General features: G+C 38.8%; 1 protein-coding gene across 3 annotated transcripts in view; it reads left to right on the top strand.

Moving 5' to 3' along the window:
- SCUBE2 (signal peptide, CUB domain and EGF like domain containing 2) overlaps window positions 1–15,452 on the top strand; it is a 93,896-nt gene that overhangs the window by 25,513 nt on the left and 52,931 nt on the right. For all 3 annotated transcript variants that reach the window (XM_074230273.1, XM_074230272.1, XM_074230271.1), the window contains 3 exons: window positions 85–177; window positions 9,636–9,752; window positions 10,879–11,001. In XM_074230273.1, the coding sequence (XP_074086374.1) occupies window positions 85–177; window positions 9,636–9,752; window positions 10,879–11,001 (333 nt within the window). The remainder of the gene's footprint in view (window positions 1–84; window positions 178–9,635; window positions 9,753–10,878; window positions 11,002–15,452) is intronic.

Below are 15,452 nucleotides of genomic sequence, written 5' to 3'. Positions count from 1 at the left end.
TCATAATCTCCATCAGACTGCCAAAAAAGGTCCTGGGGGAGGAACAGTTTCTTGACTCCTTTGTGTTGTTTGTTTCTTTTGCAGAGAAAGAAGAGTCTATCCTGGAGCTAAGGGAGAACAATATTACATCATCAGTAGCTGATGCTGACAAAAGAGTTAAAAGGAGACTACTTATGGGTAAGATCAACACCGCACCAAAACTTTAAACCTTAAAAATATAGGGTTAAAGTAAGATGACAGGAAATATAGGTTAGACATGATGTTTTATTCTTTAGGATTTATCAAAAACCTATAGATGGAGGTAATCTATCCAAGATGACCACTATGAGCAGAGGGAGACCAGAATATTTATACAGCAACTCGGGGAAGCTAGGATACACATAAACAAGAACAAACAAAACATTAAACCTCCTTGGAAGTCATTTTATTAGGTTGTACAAAATCTCATCAAAGAGTATCCCTTATACAATACTACCTTGTCTCAGGGAGGACACATTCTTTCTTGGGTTAAAGTACAAGGAGGGCAGGACAAGTCCTTTCCAAGTCTAAAGAAGGATGCTTTCCATTCCACACAGTACCTTAGAAATCTGTCTTTGAGGGAGCCAAGATGGGAGCGCGAAGGCAGCATTTCCCAGAAACTCCTTCCCCCCAAAACTCCAAAAGCCATCAAATTATGACTCTAGCCAAAATTTAGAAGGGCAGAACCCACGGAAAGACTGAATGATACATTTTCCCAGTCCAAGATAACTTAGAAGTTCCATGGGAGGGGCAGCTAGGTGGCGCAGTGGTTAGAGCACTGGCCCTGGAGTCAAGAGTACCTAGGGCCTCAGACACAATTACCTAGCTGTGTGGTCTTGGGCAAGCCACTTAACCCCATTTGCCTTGACAAAATCCTAAAAAAAAAGAATAATAAAAAAAAGAAGTTCCACAGGAAAGGTGTGTTTCTCCAGGACTGGGGGTTGAAACAAAGCTCCGGCCATAACTCAGCACAGCCCAGCCCAGTCCAGCTGAGGGATCACTGGGAATAGCTTGAAGGGGAGGTGAGAGAACTTTGCTGTACCAGAATGAGTATGGAGTAAGGAGCAATGACCTCAGAGCATCCCTGTGGTGAGAACCTGCAGCAGGAATCTGGGGAAACCAGCCTGCACCTCCAGAGCACAGCCCACAGATGGTAAGGGGGTCAGGGGAGACTACAGAAATCTCTCTGCTTTCCCCTGGGGCAGGACTCTGCTGTATGCCCACACTCAGATCCATGTTGCAGTTTGGCCTTCCATACTAAGATAGCAGGGTTCCTCCTCACAGCTCCAGGGCAGAGGGGAGTGCCTGTGATCATCTACATATCAAAGCACAGGCAAGAGAACATAAGACCTGGGAAATAAAGGTCCTAGTTGGGTATCCCCCCAAAAAACCCCCAAAGCACATGTCCCAATAATAATTAAAAACTCAGGAAGCACCCCAAAACCAGGCAGAGGCTGGAGAAATGAGTAAACATAGAAAAAAGAGGAACACCCTTAAGAAATTCGTTGTCTATGATCCCAAGAAGGATCAAAGTGTTCAATCTGAAGATGAGGAAGTATAAGATCCTGCATCTAAAGACTCCAAGAAAAATGGAAGTTGGGCTCAGGCTATAACAGAGCTCAGAAAAGATTTTGAAAATCAAGTAAGTGAGATAGAAGAAAAATTGGGAAAAGAAATGAGAGAGATGCAGGAAAAACATGAAAAAGAAGTCAGCAGCTTAGTCAAGGAAATCCAAAAAATGCTGAAGAAAATAACATGTTAAAAACCAGCATAGGTCAAATGGATAAAACAGTTCAAAAAGTTATTGAGAAGAATGCTTTAAAAAGTAGTATTGGCCAGATGGAAAAGGAGATAAAGATCTCTGAGGAAAACAAATCCTTCAGATGTAGAATGGAGGTAAAGGAAGCTGATACTTTATGAGAAGTCAAGACACAGCACTTCAACACCAAAAGAATGAAAAATTAGAAGAAAATGTGAAACATCTCATTGAAAAAACAACTGATCTGGAAAGCAGAATCAGAAAAAGACAATTTAAAAATTATTGGGATACCTGAAAGTCATGATCAGGAAAAGAACCTTGACCTCATTTTTAAAGAAATCCTACAAGAAAATTGCCCTGATATCCTAGAAGCAGAAGGCAAAATAGAAATTGAGAGAATCTACTGATCTCCCCCTGGAAAGAGATCAAAAAAAAAAAACAACCCCCAGGAATATTATAGCCAAGTTCCAGAACTCCCAAGTCAAAGAGAAAATATTACAAGCAGGACACAATTCAAATATCGTGGAACTGCAGTCAGGATCACACAGGACTTAGGAGCAACTACATTAAAGGCTCATAGGGCTTGTAATGTAATATTTGGGAAGGCAAAGAGCTTGGAATGCAACCAAGCATTAACTACCCAGAAAAACTGAACATCTTCTTCCAGGGGAAAAGATAGACTTTCTTTTTTTTTTTTCCTTTAAATTTATTTTTATTAAAGATATTATTTGAGTTTTACAATTCCCCCCCCCCCCCCCAGTCTTGCTTCCCTCCCCCCACCCCTCCACGGAAAGCACTCTGTCAGTCTTTACTTAGTTTCCATGTTGTACCTTGATCCAGATTGGGTGTGATGAAAAAGAAATCATATCCTTAAAGAAGAGAAGTCTAAGAGGTAACAAGATCAGACAATAAGATATCTGTTTTTTTCTAAATTAAAGGGAATAGTCCTTGCACTTTGTTCAAACTTCACAGCTCCTTATCTAGATACAGATGGCACTCTCCTTTGCAGACAGCCCAAAATTGTTCCCGATTGTTGCACTGATGGAATGAGCAAGTCCTTCAAGCTTGAACATCACTCCCATGTTGCTGTTAGGGTGTACAGTGTTTTTCTGGTTCTGCTCATCTCACTCAGCATCAGTTCATGCAAATCCCTCCAGGTTTCCCTGAAATCCCGTCCCTCCTGGTTTCTAATAGAACAATAGTGTTCCATGACATACATATACTACAGTTTGCTAAGCCATTCCCCAATTGAAGGACATTTACTTGATTTCTAATTCTTTGCCACCACAAACAGGGCTGCTATAAATATTTTTGTACAAGTAATATTTTTACCCTTTTTCATCATCTCTTCAGGGTATAGACCCATAGTGGTATTGCTGGGTCAAAGGGTATGTACATTTTTGTTGCCCTTTGGGCATAGTTCCAAATAGCTCTCCAGAAGGGTTGGATGAGTTCACAGCTCCACCAACAGTGTAATAGTGTCCCAGATTTCCCACAACCCTTCCAACAATGATCATTATCCTTCCTGGTCATATTGGCCAATCTGAGAGGTGTGAGGTGGTACCTCAGAGAAGCTTTAATTTGCATTTCTCTAATAATTAATGATTTAGAGCATTTTTTCATATGACTATGGATTGCTTTGATCTCCTCATCTGTAAATTGCCTTTGCATATCCTTTGACCATTTGTCAATTGGGGAATGGCTTTTTGCTTTAAAAATATGACTCAGTTCTCTGTATATTTTAGAAATGAGTCCTTTGTCAGAATCATTAGTTGTAAAGATTGTTTCCCAGTTTACTACATTTCTTCTGATCCTGGTTACATTGGTTTTATCTGTGCAAAAGCTTTTTAATTTAATGTAATCGAAATCATCTAATTGGTTTTTGGTGATGTTCTCCAACTCTTCCCTTAGTCATAAACTGCTCCCCTTTCCATAGATCTGACAGGTAAACTAGTCCTTGATCTTCTAATTTGTTTATAGTATTGTTTTTTATGTCTAAGTCCTATAACCATTTGGATCTTATCTTGGTAAAGGGTGTGAGGTGTTGGTCTAATCTAAGTTTCTTCCATACTAACTTCCAATTATCCCAGCAATTTTTTATCAAAGAGGGAGTTTTTATCCTGATGACTGGACTCTTTGGGATTATCAAACCACAGATTACTATAATCATCTCCTGCTTTTACACCTAGTCTATTCCACTGGTCCACCACTCTATTTCTTAGCCAATACCAAACAGTTTTGATGACTGATGCTTTATAATATAATTTTAGATCAGGTAGGGCTAAGCCACCTTCTTTTGCACTTTTTTTCATTAAGCTCCTGGCAATTCTTGACTTTTATTTCTCCATATGAATTTACTTACAATTTTTTCTAACTCATTAAAGTAATTTTTTGGAATTTTGATTGGTAGGGCACTAAACAGATAGTTTAGTTTTGGTAGAATTGTCATTTTTATTATATTAGCTCTACCTATCCATGAGCAGTTGATGTTTGCCCAGTTATTTAAATCTGATTTAATTTGTGTGAGAAGTGTTTTATAATTGCTTTCAAAAAGATTCTGAGTCTGGCTTGGCAAATAGACTCCCAAGTATTTTATATTGTCTGAGGTTACTTTGAATGAGATTTCTCTTTCTAGCTCTTCCTGCTGTTTCTTGCTAGACATATATAGAAAAGTTGAGGATTTATGAGGGTTTATTTTATAACCTGCAACTTTGCTAAAATTGCTAATTGTTTCCAGTAGCTTTTTGGATGATTTCTTGGGATTCTCTAGGTAGAACATCATGTCATCTGCAAAGAGTGAGAGTTCTGTCTCTTCCTTCCAAATTCTAATTCCTTCAATTTCTTTTTCTTCTCTAATTGCTGATGCTAACATTTCTAATACAATATTGAATAGTAGTGGTGATAATGGGCATCCTTGTTTCACCCCCGATCTTATTGGGAATGCCTCTAGCCTTTCCCCATTGAATATAATGCTTGTTGATGGTTTCAAATATATACTGTTAATTATTTTAAGGAACAGTCCATTTATTCCTACACTCTCTAGTGTTTTTAATAGGAATGGATGCTGTATTTTGTCAAAAGCTTTTCTAGCATCCATTGATATGATCATAGGATTTCTGATAGGTTTGTTGTTGATATAATTGAGTATACTAACAGTTTTCCTAATATTGAACCAACCCTCCATTCCTGGAATAAATCCTACTTGATCATAATGTATTACCCTAGTGATGACTTGTTGTAATCGTTTTGCTAAGATTTTATTTAGGATTTTTGCATCTATATTCATCAGGGGAAATAGGTCTATAATTTTCTTTCTCTGTTTTAACTCTTCCTGGTTTAGGTAACAGTACCATATTGGTTTCATAGAAAGAGTTAGGTAGAGTTCCATCGAAAAGATGTACTTTCAATGAACCAAGGGAATTTCAAATGTTCTTATTGAAATGACCAGAGCTGAACAGAAAGTTTGACCTTCAAATACAGGACTCAGGTGAAGCATAGAGAGTGGAAGAGGAGGGTAAAATATGAGGGACTTGATGATGATGAACTGCATGTATTCCTGCATAGAAAAATGATACTGATAATACATATGAAACTTCTCATTTAATAGAGCAGGTAGAAGAAGCTTTTATAGATGAAGCACAGGGGAGAGCTGAATTTGCAGATATAATATATTGTAAAAATGGAGTCAATGGCTAAAAGGGAAATGTACTGGGAGTAAGAGAAAGCAGAGGTGGAATAGGCTATTTCATATAAAAGATATTTACAATGAGCTTTTGCAATGATATGGAAGGGAGGAAGACGAGGAGAATGAGGGAACCTTCACTCTCATCAGAAATGGCTCAGAGGGGTGGCTAAGTGGCGTAGTGGATAAAGCACCAGCCCTGGAGTCAGGAGTACCTGGGTTCAAATCTGGTCACAGACACTTAATAATTACCTAGCTGTGTGACCTTGACCACTTAACCCCATTTGCCTTGCAAAAACCTAAAAAAAAAAAATGACTCAGAGAGGAAACAGCATACATACTCAATAGGGTATAGACATCTCCAGTAAAAAGGAGAGAAGGGGGAAAGGGGGAAGGTGAGTATGTGGGTAATGGAGGAGAGGGTGGATCATAGGAAAGAATAGTCAGATATAACACATTTTCTTTTTCACTTCTTGCAAGGGGCTGGTATTTGGTGGCCTGTCTGAGACCACAGGGAAGGGTGGTTGCTGGGTCTTAGGGGTGGTATGTGGGCTTGGGGCCTCTTGGCTGATCAGCCACTCAGCTACCCTACAGCACATTTTAGAAGAGGGACTGAGTGAAAGAGAGAAAATATAATACATAGTAGTGGGGAGGAATGGATGGAGGGAATTACAAACAGCAACATCAGCAGTGGAAAAATATGGAAGTAACTTTTATGATGGACTTACCATAAAGAATGTGATCTACCTGAGACAGAGCTGATGGTATTAGAGCACATACTGAAACACATTTTTTTCTCTTTTCTTAACTTTATTTCTCATGAGGGTCTGTATTCCTTGGAGGGGAGGGAGTATTATGTTTACTCTTAAACAAAAATATTTTAGTAAAATTAGTAGTACAAATGTAGTAGTATTAAAAAACATCAATTGTACAAATCTATTCATAGCAGCTTTATTTGTAGTGGCAAAGAATTAGAAATTAAGTAAATGTCCTTCAATTGGGGAATGGCTTAATAAAATGTAGTATATGTATGTAATGGAACACTTTTGTTCTATTAGAAGCCAGGAAGGATGGGAATTCAGGGAAGCCTGGAAAAATTTGCATGGACTGATGCTGAGCGAGATGAGCAGAACCAGAGAAACATCGTGTACCCTAGCAGCAACATGGGGGTGATGACCATCCTTGATGGACTTGCTCATTCCATTAGTGCAACAATCAGGCACAATACTTTATTTTTCTTCCTTAGGGATATAATTTCTCTCTCATCACATTCAACTTAGATCAATGCATACCATGGAAACAATGTAAAGACTAACAGACTGCCTTCTGTGGGGGGTGGGGGGAGAGAAGCAAGATTAGGGGAAAATGGTAAAAAAATTCAAAATAAAATAAAAAAAATCATAAAAAAAAGAAATCCACCTTTGACCAGGAACATAGGTTTCTGGGGTTTTTTTTAGGTTTTAGCAAGGCAAATGGGGTTAAGTGGCTTGGCCAAGGCCACAAAGCTAGGTAATTATTAAGTGTCTGAGGCCAGATTTGAACTCAGGTACTCCTGACTCCAGGGCCAGTGCTCTATCCACTGTACCACCTAGCTGCCCCTCAGGAATATAGTTTTGAAGAAATTATACTTTGGGGAAATCTTGGAGGGGGGAAATAGCATATTTTAGGGGTTTTTTTTTTTGCAAGGCAAACGGGGTTAAGTGGCTTGCCCAAGGCCACACAGCTAGGTAATTATTAAGTGTCTGAGACCAGATTTGAACCCAGGTACACCTGATTCCAGGGCCGGTGCTTTATCCACTCCGCCACCTAGCTTCCCCCGAAATAGCATATTTTAGAAATAGGGTTGTTAGCATATAGGGGCAGGCTGCATTAATGTCTATGAGGGGCACAAAAATGGACAATGCATTTACAGAGTCAAAAGGGCAAGTTACAGAGATCAAAAAGAGTTGATTTTCTCCCCTTTCCCCCTCCCTACCCCATTCAAATTAGATTCACAAAAGAGAGAAAATAAGCAATAACATAAAATTCGGAAACATTTCTTTTTCTTCTGGAGACATCTGATGTTGCTTTTGTATCTTTGGTTTCTAGACTCTTCCATATAAAATTCAATTTACTGGAAACATCTTCCTTTCTTGTAAAAGAAATAACTCAACTCAAATTTTATCAGGTCAGAAACCAGGTCCAGATTTTTAATTTTGGAACTTCTAAGATCATGGAGATACAATTTGATTTATAATTTGCCAATTATTTCTTCTCCCATTTGGATAATGCTTCTTCACTTATGGAAATACTTCTGTAAGAATAAAGATTCTAATACAAAAGTGAATTCTTTAAAGATTACCAAATTAGAATTTGTAACATATACATTTGGTAATCATTTTAGAACAGTGTGTATCTAGTAAGTGATTTGCCCATAAAACAAGTTAAACATTTTTCCAGTGTTTAAAAAGAATTAAAAATATTTTGGTTGAAAATAGATTTCTTTAGACAAAAAAATTTTAAAATAGACCCCAGGTCATCCTTCTTCTTATATACTTAGTTGATCTACATTCCTTTACTTAAAACAGAACTTGAGATAGTTATGACAGAGAATCATATCCTGATGTCACAAAATCATATTTGCTTAAAATTGGTAAGATCAGCATCCATCCTCATTCACATAATTGTGGGGCAAAGAATCACCTGGCCTCCTGGTAGACCTCACAGTCCTTTTCTTTACCAGTAGTAACATAATAGATTGCTCTTGTTGGATGAGGGAGTATCAGACTTTTCATTACCTTTAATTCCAGCTTTTGTGGTATATGGTCTTAGTCACACTTTCCCTGAGGGCAGAAACTCTGGACTTAATCTGTCTCTGCATGCCTCATAGCACCTTGCTTGATCAGTGGATGGTCATAGCACCTGGTCTTTTATTATGCTGTATTAGATAGATAGATAGATAGATAGATAGAGAGAGAGAGAGAGAGAGAGAGAGAGAGAGAGAGAGAGATGGATGGTCAGACACAGATAAGAGACACTTCTTGTGAAAGAAGGATTCATTTTCTGCTTGGCTCCAGAGCAAAGCTGACTATACTTTAGTCTAGGGACTAATTTCCCAATAATTTGAAAACTGTAACCAGCTGCCTTGGGGAGGCCTTTTTTGGGGGCCTGTGTGGACTGTGATGGGGGCAGATGGAGCACTGCCTTTGAGCCTGGAGACCTTGGAGGGCATCTCCTCTAAGTATCCATGGCCTAAGAGCTCCAGGTCTGTCGACCTAGGACTGGGGGTCCTCAGAGGCCTCTTATAAGTCCAAGGGTCTGGGTTTCATTGGATTGGCCCTCGTTTAATTATTATTATTTTTTTTTGTCCATCACTGGAGCACTCCTCTCCTTCTGGCATGTAGAAAAGTAGATGCATCAATCATAGTAGCTTCCATTTCTGTAGCAGTATAAGATTTACAGGACCTTTTCTAACAAGAGCTTTATTAAGTAGGTTCTTCAAAGATGGTTATTCCCATTGTACTAGAGGAGTAAGTTAAGGCCCTGAGAAGTAAAGTGACTTAAAATAGGTCACAAGATCACTGATCATGATCTAGAAATCACTTCAGAGTACTTCTAGTACAATTGCATCATTTTATAGATGAGAAAAATGAGGCTCAGAGGGGTGGTGCCTTCCTGCTGATTCAAATTCAAGACATCCCTGAGCTACAGGGGACAGGCTACAGGACAGGTGACTGGATGGAGAGTGGGAGGCAGGCTCTGAGGCACTCACCAATTAACTAGCCAATAAGCATTTATTAAGGGGCTACTGGGCACTAGTCACTAGGCCAAGCAATCAAGCCAGAGATTAGCTTCTGTCCAGGGTTTGGGAACATGATCTCTGGAGGGTCAATGTTCTTAATGGGATGATTCAACTCCAAGCCTAGCCCCAGTTGCCTTCTTTACATCCTCAGTCCTTCATTGTTTTAAGAAGATATAGCCTTCTAGTGATAAAGCAGGCCCCACTGGATCCCAGGAATCCCGACAGCAGGTGGCAAGGGCATTGACTCTGGCAGTATATACCCCATTATGCTCTTGGCCTTTCTTGGACTCTCAGTCACATAGGAGCATCAAGACACTACAATCCTTCCTTTCTGGCTGTATTATTGCCTCTCAGAAGAGCAAACTTTTTTTTTTTCATTTCTGTGTTTTAATCAGAAACATGTGCTGTAAACAATGGAGGCTGTGACCGAACATGTAAGGACACATCTACTGGTGTTCACTGCAGCTGCCCTGTGGGATTCACCCTTCAGATTGATGGCAAGACATGTAAAGGTGGGTTCCCTTCCCATAGGGGAGATGTGTCCAAGTGCCAAGAATAAGCCTTGCTGTGCCCTTTAGACACAATGAAGACAACTCTTCTCCAACTATACCCATAGTTGCCACCTCCTGAATGTCTGCAGATTTGATGATGATTCATATCAATAGTAGATTTTCTTATTTGGGCCAGTGAAAACTTGTGATTGAGTAAGCTTAATTAAAACCAATTTAATTCTCTTAGCTGTTGGGAAGGTCAGCCTCTGTGAACATCAAATAATTAATTTCAGACCCATAACCTTATTAGAAAGAAAAGCAGAAGATCAAGGAACTATACATTTGGAAGAGATAATGTCAGCATATTATAAATAACAACCTAGATAATTATCCAGAGTAAATTAATAAAGAATTAACCCTTACTAATCTTACTGATCTAGGAGATCTCAATGCCTGTGTTTTATGGGCAGAAGTACAAAGGACTGGTTACTTAGCATGTTAAAAAAAAAGATAACTAGTTATCTATTTTAATTTTCTGTTATCAACTGTGTCAATTGAAAACATGTAAAATTATTTTGAGCATCAGGAAAAAATTTTTAAAATTTGAATATTTTGCTATTGTTTCAGTGTTTTTAGTGAGTATTTAAAGTTTCTTAAAAAGTTTTAGTGACTAAAACGGGACTAGAGACTTTATTGAAAGACACTGAGCAGGGCGGCTAGGTAGTGGATAATTACCTAGCCATGTGGCCTTGGGCAAGCCACTTAACTCCATTTGCCTTGCAAAAACCTTTAAAAAAAATAAGAAAAGAAAAGAAACTGAGCAATGAATGGAGAAGGCTTGAGAACTCCATACTTCTTTTTCATGACTTTGTTCTTTATGGCTAAGGAAGAGTAACGTAAGAGTTCTAAATATATTCCCCCGCCCCCCCCCCCCCCATGAAGATTATTATCTTTTAAAAAGGGAATAAATGGAGAAATAATGAGCCTGCCAGATTTAAAGCAGAAAAACCAACTGGAAGTAGAACATCCTTGAAAACTCTTTAATGAGTTGTTAGAAATTACAGCGCATCTGCAATTTGCACCTTGGGGGGAAATAGGGGAAAATCAACAGCCGTACTCTTTTTTTCTTTGTATTTGATTGTTGCAGACAATGATGAATGTCAGACTGGTAATGGAGGCTGTGATCACTTCTGCAGAAACACTGTCGGCAGTTTTGATTGCAGTTGTAAGAAAGGATTTAAATTATTAACAGATGAAAAGTCTTGTCAAGGTAGGTGCTAAGAATGCCTGAAGATTAATTCACTCCATGGCCTTGAACTCATCACCTATCTCAATTATATCTCACTTCCATGAAATAGGACAGAAATGCTAATATGCCTCATAGATATATTATATGCATCAAAGAGTTCATGATCAAAGACCTTGAAAAACTTGCTCTTCTTAGTAGGAAAAGGAGAATTTAGAACAGGTTAAGTCAAACCCCATAATAAGGTTCCTCCTCTTTTTTAAAGACATCGTCTTGGATCTTCATGTGAAGTGTATCTGAGAAATATAAGCAGGTGTTCAGCCATCCTGCCAAGGACGTGTTTTGTAGCTGACATAAGGAAATGAGCCGAATTTTCTCAAATAACAAGAGAACTTGCCATAGAAGCAATCTGCCTCTCAAAAGCTTATGATAGCAAGATGGTATTAGCTGTCATTGATTAGTAACTGAATTTGATCCTTGTGTCTGGTTTATAAATGGCAAGCTTTGACAGGCATATGGATACATTATTTTTATAAGTTTTTCAATATAAAGGGAGAAACCCTCAGAAAGCATATATTCATTTCTGTCATATCGGTGATATTATAAGTGATTAGAGCTGGATGACTATTAGATAGGAACTATATGGTCTTTTTCTGCCTATACTTCACATAAGATGATATTTGCATTTTAGCTTTTCCCCTATTGCTGTCTCAATTCAGTGATAATTTCTTAGGCACCTCCTATGTGTTCTATATGCCTTAGGAGATAGAAAGATGAAAATAATAGATATTGGTCCTGCTGTTAGAGTGGAGATACAGTCTAGCAGGTGATGGAAGACTTGCACAAATAATTATGATCTATCCTCCACACATCTGTCCAAATTCAAGAAACAAACACTTTTTAAAGCCTTAAGTCCTCTCTAAGATAAGCACAAAGTAAATTCTTGATAAATGCTTTTTTCTTGAAAATCTGCCATGTACAACTGTGGGCATAGGACTTGGCAAGCCTGGAGGAATCTCCCTTCTTGGGGGGTTTAGGAAGCACTGTTTTGAGACCTGACCTGAAAGTAGAAGGAAGAGAAGGGTTGCAGCCTGTGCAGCAGGAAAAGTCCAGAGGGCAGGGGCTGTTCTTGCTCTCTCTGTGTCTATCCTGGTCTAGCAGAGTGGCTTCCACAGCCCAGAGGGAGCTCTCTAGGCAAGCTTAGGAACCCATTGATTCTAGGTGAGGGGGAATGGACAAGGCCAACCCTGTGGAAGTCCCTGGGACTGCTCACCAAAGCGGCCCCTGCCCAGGAACCTCCCCACCACCTGCCCCAGGCCAGTTTCACTTCTGCATCTCTTTATAGGGAAGGTATGCCTTAGCCCTTAGCCCTCTGGGGCAGAGCAGAACACCCTAGTCTTTCATTCACTGGACAGCTCTTCAGCTTGAAGAAGTGGGAATAGAGCAGGGAGGGACTGTGGGGAGCCCCTCCTTTGACAGAGGAGGGAATGGCCACAGAGATTGGAGGGGACCTGCCCAGGGCACATAACTAGTTGGTGTCTGAAACAGAATTTAGACTCACATCTTTCTGGTGCAACTGCAGGGTACTTCCAGGCTGCCCTTCATTGGTGCTTGATTAGTGTCTGTTGGGAAGCAGGAAAAGTACATTGAGATCAGAATGATATCTGTTCAAATCCAAGGCAAGCCATTCAGCATTAGAGTAATACAATTCTATCTTCCAAACACTGGTGCTGAAGAGGCCAAAGTTGATCAGTTCTATGAAGACCAATAACATCTTCTAGAGATAACACCAAAAAGAACCCTCACTTTCATCAAAGTTACTAATCCTGGAGCTGACTGGCTCAGAGCATGAGCATCTTATGGCAAAATTCAAACTTAAATTGAAGAAAGTAGAGAAAACCATCAAATCATATAGGTATGACCTAAATAATACCTCTTATGTTTTAGAAGTGGAAGTGATGATTGTGTTTATGGGATTATCTGGTAGATAGAGTGTCTGAAGAATTAAGGAGTCAGGTTTGCAATATTGTACCAGAGACAGGAGCAAAATACAGGCCAAAGAAAAAGAAGAGCAAGAAAGCAAAAATGGCTATTTGATAAGGCTTTTCAAATAGCTGAGGAAAGAAGGAAAGCAAAAGGAAAAGAAGAAAGAGAAAGATAGTCCTTAACTGCATGCAGAATTCCAGAGCATAGTAATGTGAGATAAGGTTTTCTTTAATGAGCAATGTAAAGAAATAGGAGAAAACAATGAATGGAATGATGGAGATCTCAAGAAAACCGGAGATAGCAAAAGAATGTTCTATGCAAAAATGGACATGATAGAAGGCAAAAATTGTAGGGACTTAAGAGAAGCAGAAGAAATTAAGAAGTGGCAAGAATACACAAAAGAACTATAAAAGAGAGTGCTTAGGGGCAGCTGAGTGGCACAATTGGGTAGATTACTGGCCCTGGAGTCAGGAGGACCTGAGTTCAAGGCCAGCCAAAGACACTTAATACTTACTTAACTGTGGGACCTTGGGGAAGTCACTGAACCCCATTGCCTTGCAAAAAAAAAAAAAAAGGAAAAAGCTTAACATCACTGACAACCATGATGGTGTGGTTACTGGTCTAGAGCCAGGTAACCTGGAGAATAAAGTCCTGTGGGCCTTAGGAAGCACCTATAACCTTTATTGGCATGTGAAATGGACACAATTATTGATTAGAATTGGGAACACAACCTGATCTTTTCCAATCCAGTTGATTTTTCCAAATTTGATGGCATATGAGTTCAGATCTTTAACAGCATCATCTTTTAGGGTTTTAAATAGCTCAGCTGGAATTCCCTCACCTCCACTGGCCTTACTTGTTAGCAGTACTTCCCAAGGCCCACTTGACTTCATTCTCCAGGATCAGTCCATTTTAAGAACCATGAAAAAGAATAATAGGGAGAGACCGCATCCTTGGTTCACTCCTGTGTTTACTTGGAAAGGGTCTGGTATATCCCCATTGCATTTGCTGCCCTGCTTACTTTTAGTTTTATTTAGGGTTTTTTGTTTTTTTTTAATTTTTTTTTTGCAAGGCCACACAGCTAGGTAATTATTAAGTGTCTGAGGCCGAATTTGAACTCAGTACTCCTGACTCCAAGGCCAGTGCTCTATCCACTGTACCACCTAGCCACTCCCTTTACTTTTGGTTTTAGACAAATGCATTTTATGATACTAAAAAGAATCCTTCTGTGCCTTTACTTTGTGAGTTGTTTGCTTGTCTTTTAGCATAAATTAGTGTTGTACTTTGTCAAAAACTTCTGTGTCTATTGAGATAATTATGTGGTCTTGGATATTTTTATTTTTATTTTTTTTAGGTTTTTGTTTTTTGCAAGGCAAATGGAGTTAAGTGGCTTGCCTAAGGCCACACACCTAGGTAATTATTAAGTGTCTGAGGATATTTTTATTTTTAATGTAATTAATTATATTGATTATTTTCCTAAAGTTGAACCATTCTTGCACCTCTTATATTAATTTAGCTTATTCAGAATGAATGATTTCTTGGATAAAATCATTGTAATCTGACAGGATATCATTTAAAATTTTTGAATTATTATTCATTAATGACATTGGTCTATACTACTTTTGCTTTTTATTCTTCCCTGGTTTGGATATCAACAGTATAGGGTGTTTTCTTTCTCATTTTATAGAATAATTTGTGTAGTATAAATACCTGAATTCCTACATGATCCCTCAGTTATTTTGTTATTAGATAGCTTTCATTCTTACATTTTCTTTTTTTCTTTGTCAATATTTTGATTTTTTCTAATTTTTTTTTTGCTTTCTCATAGTTTGTTATTTCTATTGGGTCTATTATAGTTTTCAAGGATCCCATTTCTTGAGTTTTACTACTTTGTTTTCTAAGCTACTTATTCTCTTTTCAGTTCTTACCTCTAGAACTTTTATTTCATTTATTAGGTCTTGCCTTATTTCCTTTATTTATTCACAGAGTATTTGTAGAAAATTCATTTTCCAATATGTTTGCAATTGTGATTCAACTAGATATGCAATACTCTTATTTGTTTTTTTCTTTGATTTCCTTACCTCTATGGTTTTAATTCCTGAAGTGAAGCTTTGTGCCCAGGCCAGACTCTGTCTGTGGCTTGGCTTTTGGGTGGGGTGGGTACCCTACTTGGTCTCACCTTGAGTATTCTGGTTTCTTAACTGGTCTCCTCTTCCTGTAGTTAAATCCTCCTTTATCTTTGAGGTTCAGAGTAGTGGGTCTTTAATGCCTTCCCTGGAGCCTTTGCTCAGGGAGTTGGGAACCTCTGAGCCCCTGGGCCTCCTCTGAGCCCTGAGCTCTCTGACCCCATTCTGGTCCAGGCCACTCTGGTGATCATGTTGCTTTTCTGATAGCCACTGATCACCCTTGGAGGCCCTGGCCCTGGCTTTGTTGGGTGGAAGGGGGTCTTTCTCTATTGCTTCTTGTTAATTTTTTGTCCTGTAATCATT

This window comes from Macrotis lagotis, chromosome 3 (assembly GCF_037893015.1).
Source record: "Macrotis lagotis isolate mMagLag1 chromosome 3, bilby.v1.9.chrom.fasta, whole genome shotgun sequence".
NCBI classification, from domain to species: Eukaryota; Metazoa; Chordata; class Mammalia; order Peramelemorphia; family Peramelidae; genus Macrotis; species Macrotis lagotis.
This window is presented reverse-complemented; position numbering and strand designations above follow the sequence as displayed.